The sequence below is a fragment of the Larimichthys crocea genome, chromosome VI, assembly GCF_000972845.2.
Source record: "Larimichthys crocea isolate SSNF chromosome VI, L_crocea_2.0, whole genome shotgun sequence".
Classification (NCBI taxonomy): Eukaryota; Metazoa; Chordata; class Actinopteri; family Sciaenidae; genus Larimichthys; species Larimichthys crocea.
The window spans coordinates 4,402,610-4,416,638 of record NC_040016.1 but is presented as its reverse complement, the minus strand read 5'-3'; the positions used below and the strand labels follow the sequence as shown (position 1 = coordinate 4,416,638).

At 41.2% G+C, this 14,029-nt stretch overlaps 2 protein-coding genes across 3 annotated transcripts in view; both read right to left on the bottom strand.

The window, feature by feature from the left end:
- Positions 1-14,029, bottom strand: part of LOC104939586 (inter-alpha-trypsin inhibitor heavy chain H3) — a 42,636-nt gene that overhangs the window by 25,587 nt on the left and 3,020 nt on the right. The window lies entirely within an intron of this gene.
- Positions 2,787-10,711, bottom strand: LOC113745921 (GRB10-interacting GYF protein 2-like). Of its 2 annotated transcripts, XR_003462490.1 has the most exons (3): positions 9,526-10,711; positions 9,392-9,445; positions 2,787-2,826 (listed from the first exon to the last, which is right to left on the bottom strand). XR_003462490.1 is itself a non-coding variant. In XM_027279670.1 (2 exons), exon 1 carries the CDS (start codon positions 10,613-10,615, stop codon positions 9,542-9,544), a length of 1,074 nt encoding a protein of 357 aa, XP_027135471.1. In that variant the 5' UTR covers positions 10,616-10,711; the 3' UTR covers positions 9,367-9,445; positions 9,526-9,541. The 2 variants fall into 2 exon arrangements, 1 of the variants encoding a protein (XP_027135471.1); XM_027279670.1 differs by lacking the exon at positions 2,787-2,826 and having other exon boundaries at positions 9,367-9,445.

The following is a 14,029-nucleotide window of genomic DNA, read 5'->3' as shown; positions in this document are numbered from 1 at the left end:
CTTTTTTTTTAGATTGTGTCTGCTATTATAAACATGTCTGTTAAAATGTTGAAGCATTTTTCGATGCTAGTGGGCTTTTTTATAAGTTTAGAATGAGAGGTACATTTTTTGTTTATTTTATTGTACTGCCTCTTGAACCTCATTGATCAGTATGCCCTCATTGTTAATGGCAATTAGTTATTTATTTAATTAGATTTATTTTCTTACTTTATTATTTGTTTAGCAGTGGTTCTATTTCCAGGTGCCCAAAATGTAGCTTTTTGATGCTGCTTTTTGCAGTTATTCTTCTCGTTTTGTTTTTTTGGAGAAAACGGTTGGAAGGACAGGCGAAAGTTTGTCATCCCTGAGGTGCGTAATTAAATTTAAATGATTTTAATGATACATTATCTTTGTAAAAAAAAAGTTTGGCTCCAGGTGCTCATTGAATTTATTCGACATTTCACAGTTTTACTAAGCTGACATATATTGAAAACAAAAATTGAAATGTAAAAGTTGTTAATGCTTTTTTAAAAGGTAGCTTTCCAAGGTGCTGTTTATACCCGTAATACATTATTGGAAGACTTTGACAGAAACACTTCGTCAATAACCTTTTATTGCCGGATGATGTTGCCTTTGCATAATCATACAATACCTGTTACCGTTACTTTTTTTGGCATGTATTTGGGGGGCCAGAACCCCGTTATTGTTCCATGAGCCGAATCACGGCTTGAGCGGCCCCTGGTCCTTCCACGCTTGCTTTATTTGAGATTATAAACTGAAACCAGGGCGTTTTTCTAACGTTTAAGTGGCAAGGGGTAAATATTTTGAGTTCATGAAGGTGGTAGGGAATATTTTGAGTAGAGACTATTGATGTAATACATTGGGTGACCGTGATGTGTTCAAGTCTATCTAATTGCGGGTGCGAAGTAGCATTCACGCATATTTAAGGAGAAGCAAATAACATACATATTAAGTGAAGGGAATGTAAAAACTATATTGACCTTTAGCATAGATATTCAATGAACAAAAAAGTTTGAAGTAAAGTGTACACTCAAACAAAACTTGTTAGCATAACTTAAAAGTTCTTATGTAATCGTTACGAATGTGTTTTTTTTTTTTTTTTTGAGTTTTCTGAACTTATTCGGGTTTTTTACAGTGGCAGGTTGGGCATATTTGGGTACGAGTTAAGCGATGCCCATTATCTTTGTTTTTTAATTTGGAGAAGTAAGTAAACAGATTGAAACACCAGGGTTGGGTATTTTAGGGACAGGTGCTGTTGGGTGCGTGGGGGTAGGCCTGGAGCATGAGTTGTTCATGGGGGACTTGCTTGGGGGGATATGGTGCCTCCAGTTTACTTAACGAATGGGAGATCTTTCCAGAGAGGGCGATTTCTTCGACCCTTTTCATCTGCTGTTTTCTTTTCTGCTAGCTTTTTTCCTCCTGCAGGGCGTGGCTGGATTCTTTAAGGTTTTCATTGAGGAGTGACCTCTCCTCCTGCCTACGCAGCTGATGACTCTTTAGTTCGTCCTGTGTCTGACATCAGTGCAGTCTTCAGTTGGGTGATGTCCACTCCTGTTGAGCCAGAAGCAAGTCTTGTTCTACCCGTCTCTTCTGTTCTGGAGGAGTTTTCTTCAGTTCCTGCGACTTTACAGACAGCTTCAATTCAGAGGCTTTCTTCTCTGAAACTGAAGCTCCAAGTCCTTCACCTCGTCCATCCTCTTCTGCTCGGTGTTGATCATGAAAGAGTCTTGTTCATCTGGAGCATTTCTTTAACTGCCATCTCAGCTGCTAAAGCCTCATTTCCATTCTTCAGTTGAGTGGTGATGCGGTCTGTTTGTCTCTGGAACTGCTATGTTCTAGCTCAGAGACATAAATCATGGCCTGCTGGGGGTGAAGCCTCTACTCGTTGCAGGGTTCAGCCTGCATTTTCTTCACCCTCTGTCTTGAGGGTGGTGGCCTGCTCGGTTCTCTCACCCTGGGCTGCTGAAACTCAATCTGAGGGACTTGTGTTGTGGCCTGGGTAGAGGCCTCTACCACAATACCACCATTTTTTCCCTTGACATATTCAGTACATCAAATATGTCATCTCGTCATCTTCCTTAGGCCTCGGTGGTCAGATTTGTCTCACTACTCACACACTGCTGAGGAACTCGGTTGGAGATTTCTCTCACAGGGGTGCGCGCGCGTCTGGTGGTACCCAAGGAGTCTCCTCCATTCAGGCCTCTTCTGAACTCAGCAGGTTGTCTGAAACCCTGAGGTTACCTTTGATACCTGGGCACTCTCCCGGCCTCTGCCTGGCCCTTTACGGTGTGATGTTTTTCCATACCGCCTGGCAGTGGGTAAATATTTTGAGTTCATTAAGGTGTAATATTTTGAGTAGATACTATTGATGTAATACATGTGTACGTTGATTTTTCAAGTCTATCTAATTTAGTTTTTATAAGTATCATTCGATCATATTTAAGTGAGAAAAACATACAGTAAGTTAAGGGAATTAAAAAATATATGCACTTAGAATATATATTAAGTCAACTGAACACAAATTTTTTGAGTAAAGTGTAACTCAAACAAAAATTGTTAGCATAACTTAAAAGTTCTTATGTAATCAGTTACGATGTTTTTTTTTTTTTTTGAGTATTCTGAACTTATTGGGTTTACAGTGCAGGTTGGGCCTATTTGGGTACGATGTTAAGCGTTGCCCATTCTTTGTTTTTAATTTGGAGTAACAGATGAAAACCAGGGTTGGGCATATTTGGGTACGATGTTAAGTGCTCTGCCATTATCTTCTGTTTTTAATTGAGTTGAGTAAACAGATGAAAACCAGGGTTGGGCATATTTGGGTACGATGTTAAGGATTGCCCATTATTTGTTTTTTAATTGGAGTAAACAGATGAAAACCAGGGTTGGACATTTTTAGGCGAGGTGATGATTGGGTGGGGGGTAGGCATGGAGGATGAGTTTGTTCATTGGGGGATTTGCTTGGGGGATATGGTGGCCTCCCGTTTACTTAAAGAAACTGGGAGAATCTTTTTCCAGAGAGGGCAATTTCTCACCCTTTTCATGCTGTTTTCTTCCTGCATAGCTTTTTTTTCTCTGCAGGGGCGTGCTGGATGTCTTTAAGGTTTCATTGAGGAGTACCTCTCCTCCTGCCTACGCAGTGATGACTCTTTAGTTCGTGCCTGTGTCTGAATCAGTGCGCAGTTTCATTTGGTGTGTCCACTTCCTGTTGAGCCAGAAGCAGTCTTGTTCTACCCGTCTGTCCTTCTGTCTCTGGAGAGTTTTCTCCAGTTCCTGACTTTACAGACAGCTTCAACTTCAGAGCTTTCTTCTCTGAAAGCTGAAGCTCCAAGTCCTTCACCTCGTCCATCCTCTTCTGCTCGGTCTGATCATGAAGAGTCTTGTTCATCTGGAGCATTTTCTTTAACTGCTCCATCTCAGCTGCTAAAGCCTCATTTCCATTCTTCAGTTGAGTGATGCGGTCTGTTTGTCTCTGGAACTGCTGATGTTCTAGCTCAGAGACATAATCATGGCCTGCTGGGGTGAAGCCTCTACCTCGGTGCAGGGTTCAGCCGCATTTTCTTCTCACCCTTGTCTGAGGGTGGGTGGCCTGCCTGCGTGGCGCCCGTCACTCTCTGGGCGGAACCCAATTGGGACTGGTGTGGGTGGGAGGCCTCTACCACAATACCACCATTTTTCCCCTTGACATACTACATCTAAATGTCATCTCGTCTCTTCCTTAGGCTCGGTGGTCAGATTTGTCTTCACTACTCACACATGCTGAGGAACTCGGTTGGAGATTTCTCTCACAGGGGTGCGGCGCTCTGGTGTGTACCCAAGGAGTTCTCCTCCATTCAGGCCTCTTCTGAACTCAGCAGGTTGTCTGAAACCTGAGGTTACCTTTGATACCTGGGCACTCTCCCGGCCTCTGCCTGGCCCTTTACGTGTGTGTGTTTTTCCATATCCGCCTGGCAGTGGTAAATATTTGAGTTCATTAAGGTGTAATATTTTGAGTAGATACTATTGATGTACTACATTGTGTACAGTTGATTTTTTCAAGTCTATCTAATTAGTTTTTATAAATCATTCGATCATATTTAAGTATGAAGAAAACATACATATTAAGTTAAGGGAATTAAAAAATATATTGCACTTAGAATATATATTAAGTCAACTGAACACAAAATTTTTGAGTAAAGTGTAACTCAAACAAAAATTGTTAGCATAACTTAAACGTTTTATGTAATCAGTTACGAATGTTTTTTTTTTTTTTTGAGTATTCTGAACTTATTCGGGTTCACAGTGCAAGGTGTTGCGGCATATTTGGGTACATGATTGTTTAGTTAAGTGACTTGCCCATTATCTTGTTTTTATTTGGAGTAAACAGATTGAAAACCAGGGTTGGGCATATTTGGGTACGATGTTAAGCGATTGCCCATTATCTTGTTTTTTAATTTGGAGTAAACAGATGAAAACCAGGTGTTGGGCATATTTTAGGACGAGGTGATGATTGGGTGGGGGTAGGCATGGAGGATGAGTTGTTCATTGGGGGGGATTGCTTGGGGGGATATGGTTGGCCTCCAGTTTACTTAAAGAACTGGAGAATCTTTTTCCAGAGAGGGCAATTTCTCGACCTTTTCATCTGCTGTTTTCTTTCCTGCATAGCTTTTTTCTCCTGCAGGGCGGTGCTGGATGTCTTTAAGGTTTCATTGAGGGAGTGACCTCTCCTCCTGCCTACGCAGCTGTGATGACTCTTTAGTTCGTCCTGTGTCTGAATCAGTGCAGTCTTCAGTTTGGTGATGTCCACTTCCTGTTGAGCCAGAAGCAGGTCTTGTTCTACCAGTCTGTCCTTCTGTCTCTGGAGAGTTTTCTCCAGTTCCTGGACTTTACAGACAGCTTCAACTTCAGAGGCTTTCTTCTCTGAAAGCTGAAGCTCCAAGTCCTTCACCTCGTCCATCCTCTTCTGCTCGGTCTGATCATGAAGAGTCTTGTTCATCTGGAGCATTTTCTTTAAAGCTCCATCTCAGCTGCTAAAGCCTCATTTCCTTCTTCAGTTGAGTGATGCGGTCTGTTTGTCTCTGGAACTTGCTGATGTTCTAGCTCAGAGACATAAATCATGGCCTGCTGGGGTGAAGCATCTACCTCGTTGCAGGGTTCAGCCTCATTTTCTTCTCACCCTCTGTCTTGAGGGTTGGTGGCCTGCTTGGTCTCTCTCACCCCTGGTTGCTGAAACTCAATCTGGGGACTTGTGTTGTGGCCTGGGTGGAGGCCTCTACCACATATCCCATTTTTTCCCCCTTGACATATTCCGTACATCTAAATGTGTTCATCTCGTCATCTTCCTTAGGCTCTGGTTGGTCAGATTTTGTCACTACTCAAACACTGCTGAGGAACTCGGTTGGAGATTTCTCTCACAGGGGTTGCGGCGCTCTGGTGTGTACCCAAGGAGTTCTCCTCCGGTCAGGCCCTCTTCTGAACTCAGCAGGTTGTCTGAAACCCTGAGGTTGCCTTTGATACCTGGGCACTCTCCCGGCCTCTGCCTGGCCCTTACGTGTGTGATGTTTTTCCATATCCGCCTGGCAGGATGAAGTCTTGATAGACTGTTGATATTTTCCAGGCGCTGAAGGTTGACAGTGATGCAGCACTAAAGTGCCAATACTAAGTTAAAGCACCCCTCAAGTGTAATATTGCGATTCTACAACAATTATAAATTAAATAAAATATATTATCAAAGATTTTTATGTTTTGGGGCAATTTGCTCCTGTTTTCTACAGAGATACATGGGGTCTGACTATTACCTGGAAAAAATCAGTCAATTTATAGACCAAAATGTATTCTAAACTTTTGACTCATCACAGTAGCCACCTTGGCAGATATAAACACTGAACACAACTCGTGGCATTCTTTCTACAATAGAAATCAAATATTCTTCAGAAAGTTCTTCCCAGGTCTGTTGCAGAACTTCCATAAATGTGTGGCCACTTAGTTTGCTTGGCGTTAAACTTTCTGTCCAGTTCATCCCAAACCAGCTCGGTGGGTTTAAGTCTGGAAACTGTGCTGGCCACTCCATGTTTTCAAGCTTACCATCTTGTTCTTTTTTTCTTGAGGTAGTTTTGGCATAGCTTGGACTTGTGTTTTGGGTCATTATCTTGCTGTAGGATAAACCTCGACCAAACTAGGCGCTACCAGAGGGTATTGCATGGCGCTGCAGAATGCTGTGGTAGCCGTTTTAGGTTCAGGGTGCCGCTCACTCTGTACAAGTCACCGACCCTGGATCCAGCAAAACAGCCCCAGACCATCCACTTCCTCCTGCATGTTGACAGTTGATGTCACACTGTAGAACCATTCCTCTCGCCTGCTCGATGGCATACAAAAGTTCCTGCGTGATGAACCGAAGATTTTAAATTTTGATTCATCAGTCCATAATACCTTCTTCCAGTCTTCAGTAGTCCAATGGCGGTGTTTCATGCGCACAGGAGAGCCTCTTTGTCTTATTCTGACGTCTTAGCAATGGCTTTCTTGCTGCAATCTCGCCCTGTCAAACCTCTCAGCTCGAAGTCTTCTCTTCACAGTTGAAACTGAGCTTGCTTACTATGACCACTATTAAGCTGTGCTTGAAGCTGTTGTCCTGTGAGCCACCTATCACGCAAGCTGTTAAAACTCTCAGAAACTTGTCCTCTGATTCAGTTGTGGCTTTGGGTCTGTCAGACCGCTTCCTGTCAGAGTTTCCCCCAGTTCTGAGTGCGTTTTGATGGTGAAGAAACTTGTACTCACTGACACCTTGAATTTCTTTGCAATTTCTCTGTAGGAAAGACCTACATTTTTAAGTGCTATGATGGTCTGTCTCTTCGTCCTCTGTTAATTGCCTTTTTCTCAACATTTTTGTAGCCAACAACTTACTTTCGCAGTACGGTACTGTTCACCTGATGCTCATGAGGGTCTGGTACCACAGTGTGTTCCAACACTGCTTTTATGCAGACAGAGGGGGTTATAAGTAATCAAGAAAAAGTTGGAATACCTGTAGGAATTAGTAGCACCAGCTTTCAAGCCTGATTCAACCTTCATTGCTGCAGAACAGCTTTTTAAATGTTAACCCCACTTTGTCTTCCCTGAAAATGGCCTTTCTGTATACTTATGAAATGTACATTATTTTACAGTTTTGGGTAACCAAACCTTTTTTTTTAACCTCTGGCTGTTCAGTACTTACCTTTGTACCATTTCAAGCTGTTCATTGGGCTTGCACGACTTGAATTGCAATAAATAACTGGAAAAACTTAGGGTGTTCTAAAAATTTTGACCGGTGGTAGTGTATATTCTGTATCTTTTATCTGTTTAATATCTATGAAAGTAAAGGAATATATTTCTATTTATTATTATTATTATTATTTATTATTATTATATTATTATTATTCTTTTGTAGAGATGAAATAAAACTACTGACTATGTATTATGTTCTGTGGCTCAGTAAAAATGTTTGAAACACAACATATCAGACAATAAATACCACGTCTGTGGTTGTTTGATTTGACTTGAAATGATCTATGATCTATGTCAAAGACGATATAAATGTGAGTGCATTACACTCGATGCAGCAGACCACTTTAGAGCATGTTGCCATAAAAGTTATATTATGTCAACAAATGTCATTCACTTTAATTGCTTTCTATAGACCACCATCGCAAAAGGATTCTTTTTCTAGTCCTTACCAATATGTTGAAACATGTAACAAAACAAAGAGATTATTCTCATGGGGTGATTTTATCTAAACTGGGAAGAAGAGGGAGACAGAGGAAAAGAATAAACTGAAAACTATAACAGATAAACATCAACCTGCAGCAACTGGTTAAAGGGCCAACAAGGATAACAAAACGCTCAAGCACAATGTTGGATCTCTATTTTCTCCAACAAACCAGAGAGAATAACAAAAAGTTACATCTCCTTACTGGACTGTCTGATTACAATTTAACTCTAGTAGCAAGAAAATTAACTAAAAATAGATTTAAGGAAACACACCACATCACGCAGAATTGATATCGCACATACCCAAAACTAAACAACTTGCTTATGAAAGTGAGTTAAACGGTCTGGGACTGGGAGGATGTTTTGTCCACAGAGACTTGGATCATGGCTGCGACTTATTTCAGCCAAACTGAAAACTGTTAGAGAGAAGTTTACTGTGCAGTCCGAGAGAAAACGAGAAGAGCGTAACCCTTGCCTGGTTTAGCGACACCTTTGTGGCAATTGATGAAACAAAGAGATTTAGCCTTAGAAAAGGCCATGAAATCTAAAGAGAGTACAGACATTTTATTTACCAAGGTTTGAGGAAATAAAGTGGTTAATGAAATGAGATTAGCAAATCCCGTTTCTATATTCAAGTAATAAATGAAGCTAAAGGAAATAGTAAAGAAATTGGAAAAATATCAATAGCTCATAGGGTCGAGAAGGACGTCACGCAGAAGACATACACCTAAATCTCAGGGCCAGTTAATCAAAGATAATGGTTCAATGGCAGAGCTAGCTATTCTTCAGTTGAGTGATGCGGTCTGTTTGTCTCTGGAACTGCTGATGTTCTAGCTCAGAGACATAAATCATGGCCTGCTGGGGTGAAGCCTCTACCTTGTTGCAGGGTTCAGCCTGCATTTCTTCTCACCCTCTGTCTTGAGGGTGGTGGCCTGCTCGGTCTCTCTCACCCTGGGCTGCTGAAACTCAATCTGAGGGACTTGTGTTGTGGCCTGGGTAGAGGCCTCTACCACAATACCACCATTTTTTCCCCTTGACATATTCAGTACATCTAAATATGTCATCTCGTCATCTTCCTTAGGCTCGGTGGTCAGATTTGTCTCACTACTCACACACTGCTGAGGAACTCGGTTGGAGATTTCTCTCACAGGGGTGCGGCGCTCTGGTGGTACCCAAGGAGTTCTCCTCCATTCAGGCCCTCTTCTGAACTCAGCAGGTTGTCTGAAACCCTGAGGTTACCTTTGATACCTGGGCACTCTCCCGGCCTCTGCCTGGCCCTTTACGGTGTGATGTTTTTCCATATCCGCCTGGCAAGTGGTAAATATTTTGAGTTCATTAAGGTGTAATATTTTGAGTAGATACTATTGATGTAATACATTGTGTACAGTTGATTTTTTCAAGTCTATCTAATTTAGTTTTTATAAGTATCATTCGATCATATTTAAGTATGAAGAAAACATACATATTAAGTTAAGGGAATTAAAAAATTATATTGCACTTAGAATATATATTAAGTCAACTGAACACAAATTTTTTGAGTAAAGTGTAACTCAAACAAAAATTGTTAGCATAACTTAAAAGTTCTTATGTAATCAGTTACGAATGTTTTGTTTTTTTTGAGTATTCTGAACTTTTTCGGGTTTACAGTGCAGGGTTGGGCATATTTGGGTACGATGTTAAGCGATTGCCCATTATCTCTGTTTTTAATTTGGAGTAAACAGATGAAAACCAGGGTTGGGCATATTTGGGTACGATGTTAAGTGACTGCCCATTATCTCTGTTTTTAATTTGGAGTAAACAGATGAAAACCAGGGTTGGGCATATTTTAGGACGAGGTGATGATTGGGTGGGGGGTAGGCATGGAGGATGAGTTGTTCATTGGGGGATTTGCTTGGGGGGATATGGTGGCCTCCAGTTTACTTAAAGAACTGGGAGAATCTTTTTCCAGAGAGGGCAATTTCTCGACCCTTTTCATCTGCTGTTTTCTTTCCTGCATAGCTTTTTTCTCCTGCAGGGCGTGCTGGATGTCTTTAAGGTTTTCATTGAGGAGTGACCTCTCCTCCTGCCTACGCAGCTGATGACTCTTTAGTTCGTCCTGTGTCTGAATCAGTGCAGTCTTCAGTTTGGTGATGTCCACTTCCTGTTGAGCCAGAAGCACGTCTTGTTCTACCCGTCTGTCCTTCTGTCTCTGGAGAGTTATCTTCAGTTTCTCGACTTTACAGACAGCTTCAATTTCAGAGGCTTTCTTCTCTAAAAACTGAAGCTCCAAGTCCTTCACCTCGTCCATCCTCTTCTGCTCGGTCTGATCATGAAGAGTCTTGTTCATCTGGAGCATTTTCTTTAACTGCTCCATCTCAGCTGCTAAAGCCTCATTTCCATTCTTCAGTTGAGTGATGCGGTCTCTTTGTCTCTGGAACTGCTGATGTTCTAGCTCAGAGACATAAATCATGGCCTGCTGGGGTGAAGCATCTACCTCGTTGCAGGGTTCAGCCTGCATTTTCTTCTCACCCTCTGTCTTGAGGGTGGTGGCCTGCTTGGTCTCTCTCACCCTGGGTTGCTGAAACTCAATCTGAGGGACTTGTGTTGTGGCCTGGGTGGAGGCCTCTACCACAATACCATCATTTTTTCCCCTTGACATATTCAGTACATCTAAATGTGTCATCTCGTCATCTTCCTTAGGCTCGGTGGTCAGATTTGTGTCACTACTCACACACTGCTGAGGAACTCGGTTGGAGATTTCTCTCACAGGGGTGCGGCGCTCTGGTGGTACCCAGGGAGTTCTCCTCCGGTCAGGCCCTCTTCTGAACTCAGCAGGTTGTCTAAAACCCTGAGGTTGCCTTTGATACCTGGGCACTCTCCCGGCCTCTGCCTGGCCCTTTACGGTGTGATGTTTTTCCATATCCGCCTGGCAGGATGAAGTCTTGATAGACTGTTGATATTTTCCAGGCGCTGAAGGTTGACAGTGATGCAGCACTAAAGTGCCAATACTAAGTTAAAGCACACCCTCAAATGTAATATTGCGATTATACAACAATTATAAACTTAAATAAAATATATTATCAAAAGATTTTTATGTTTTGGGGCAATTTGCTCCTGTTTCTACAGAGATACATGGGGTCTGACTATTACCTGGAAAAAATCAGTCAATTTATAGACCAAAATGTATTCTAAACTTTTGACTCATCACAGTAGCCACCTTTGGCAGATATAACAGCTGAACACACTCGTGGCATTCTTTCTACAATAGAAATCAAATATTCTTCAGAAAGTTCTTCCCAGGTCTGTTGCAGAACTTCCCATAAATGTGTGGCACTTGTAGGTTGCTTGGCGTTAACTCTTCTGTCCAGTTCATCCCAAACCAGCTCGGTGGGGTTTAAGTCTGGAAACTGTGCTGGCCACTCCATGTTTTCAAGCTTACCATCTTGTTCTTTTTTCTTGAGGTAGTTTTGGCATAGCTTGGACTTGTGTTTTGGGTCATTATCTTGCTGTAGGATAAACCTCTGACCAACTAGGCGCATACCAGAGGGTATTGCATGGCGCTGCAGAATGCTGTGGTAGCCGTTTTAGGTTCAGGGTGCCGCTCACTCTGTACAAGTCACCGACCCTGGATCCAGCAAAACAGCCCCAGACCATCACACTTCCTCCTGCATGTTTGACAGTTGATGTCACACTGTAGAACCATCCTCTCGCCTGCTCGATGGCATACAAAAGTTCCTGCGTGATGAACCGAAGATTTTAAATTTTGATTCATCAGTCCATAATACCTTCTTCCAGTCTTCAGTAGTCCAATGGCGGTGTTTCATGGCACAGGAGAGCCTCTTTGTCTTATTCTGACGTCTTAGCAATGGCTTTCTTGCTGCAACTCGCCCTGTCAAACCTTCAGCTCGAAGTCTTCTCTTCACAGTTGAAACTGAGACTTGCTTACTATGACCACTATTAAGCTGTGCTTGAAGCTGTTGTCCTGTGAGCCACCTATCACGCAAGCTGTTAACTCTCAGAAACTTGTCCTCTGATTCAGTTGTGGCTTTGGGTCTGTCAGACCGCTTCCTGTCAGAGTTTCCCCCAGTTTCTGAGTGCGTTTTGATGGTGAAGAAAACTGTACTCACTGACACCTTGAATTTCTTTGCAATTTCTCTGTAGGAAAGACCTACATTTTTAAGTGCTATGATGGTCTGTCTCTCGTCCTTTGTTAATTGCCTTTTTCTCAACATTTTTGTAGCAACACACTACTTTCTGCAGTACGGTACTGTTCACCTGATGCTCATGAGGGTCTGGTACCACAGTGTGTTCCAACACTGCTTTTATGCAGACAGAGGGGGTTATAAGTAATCAAGAAAAGTTGGAATACCTGTAGGAATTAGTAGCACCAGCTTTCAAGCCTGATTCAACATTCATTGCTGCAGAACAGCTTTAAATTGTTAACCCACTTTGTCTTCCCTGAAAATGGCCTTTCTGTATAATTCTGAAATGTACATTATTTTACAGTTTTGGGTAACCAAACCTTTTTTTTTAACCTCTGGCTGTTCAGTACTTACCTTTGTACCATTTCAAGCTGTTCATTGGGCTTGCACGACTTGAATTGCAATAAATAACTGGAAAAATTAGGGTGTTCTAAAAATTTTGACCGGTAATGTATATTCTGTATCTTTTATCTGTTTAATATCTATGAAAGTAAAGGAATATATTTCTATTATTATTATTATTATTATTATTATTCTTTTGTAGAGATGAAAATAACTACTGACATATGTATTATGTTCTGTGGCTCAGTAAAAATGTTTGAAACACAAAATATCAGACAATAAATACACGTCTGTGGTCTTGATTTGACTTGAAATGATCTATGATCTATGTCAAAGACGATATTAAATGTGAGTGCATTACACTCGATGCAGCAGACACTTTAGAGCATGTTGCCATAAAAGTTATATTATGTCAACAAATGTCATTCACTTTAATTGCTTTCTATAGACCACCATCAGCAAAGGATTCTTTTTATAATGTCCTTACCAATATGTTGAAACAATGTAAACAAAACAAAGAGATTATCATCGTGGGTGATTTTAATCTAAACTGGGAAGACAGAGGGAAAAGGAATAAACTGAAAACTATAACAGATAAATATAACCTGCAGCAACTGGTTAAAGGGCCAACAAGGATAACAAAAAGCTCAAGCACAATGTTGGATCTTATTTTCTCCAACAAACCAGAGAGAATAACAAAAAGTTACAATCTCCTTACTGGACTGTCTGATTACAATTTAACTCTAGTAGCAAGAAAATTAACTAAAAATAGATTTAAGAACACACCACATCACGCAGAAATGATATCGCACATACCCAAAACTAAACAACTTGCTTATGAAAGTGAGTTAAACGGTCTGGACTGGGAGGATGTTTTGTCCACAGAGGACTTGGATCATGGCTGCGACTTATTTTTAGCCAAACTGAAAACTGTTAGAAAGAAGTTTACTGTGCAGTCCGAGAGAAAACAGAGAAAGAGAGTAACCCTGCCCTGGTTTAGCGACACCTTGTGGCAATTGATGAAACAAAGCGATTTAGCCTTTAGAAAAGCCATGAAATCTAAGAGAGATACAGACATTTTATTTTACAAAGGTTTGAGGAATAAAGTGGTTAATGAAATGAGATTAGCACAGTCCCGTTTCTATATTCAAGTAATAAATGAAGCTAAAGGAAATAGTAAAGAAATTTGGAAAAATATCAATAGCCTCATAGGGCGAGAAGGACGTCACGCAGAAGACATACACCTAAAATCTCAGGGCAAGTTAATCAAAGATAATGGTTCCATTGCAAGCATCTTTAACTAATTTTTTATTGAGTCTGTCTATGAGTTAGGCAATCTTTTTAAGAAAGATGACATTACGCCTGTAGTTGGCCCACGTACTGAAAATGACACGGGCTTCAGTTTGAACATCACTGATGAAGCACAAACTAAAAAGATTATTGGTTCTTTAAAAAGTTCTAAAAGTAAAGACGCTTTTCAGATGGACAGTATGCTCAAAGAGAAACATCGGAACACTCTAACACTCCCAATCACACGCTTAATCAATCTCTCAATAACACAAAGCTGTTTTCCTGATAACTGGAAGCATGCCGTTATCACTCCCATTTTCAAGTCTGGAGATCGTCATGAACCAAATAACTATAGGCCAATAAGTATATTACCAGTAATTTCAAAGGTTGCAGAGAAGGTAGTTTTACAGCAGTTAACAACACACCTGAATACCTGCAACCCTGGTCTAAACAATATGCAATTTGGTTTCAGAAAGAACTACTCTACTGAAACAGCTGTT

What these genes read in the sequence shown, in the direction of transcription:
- LOC113745921 (XM_027279670.1), bottom strand. Translation starts at nt 10,615, where the DNA reads ATGGAAAAACATCACACCGTAAAGGGCCAGGCAGAGGCCGGGAGAGTG.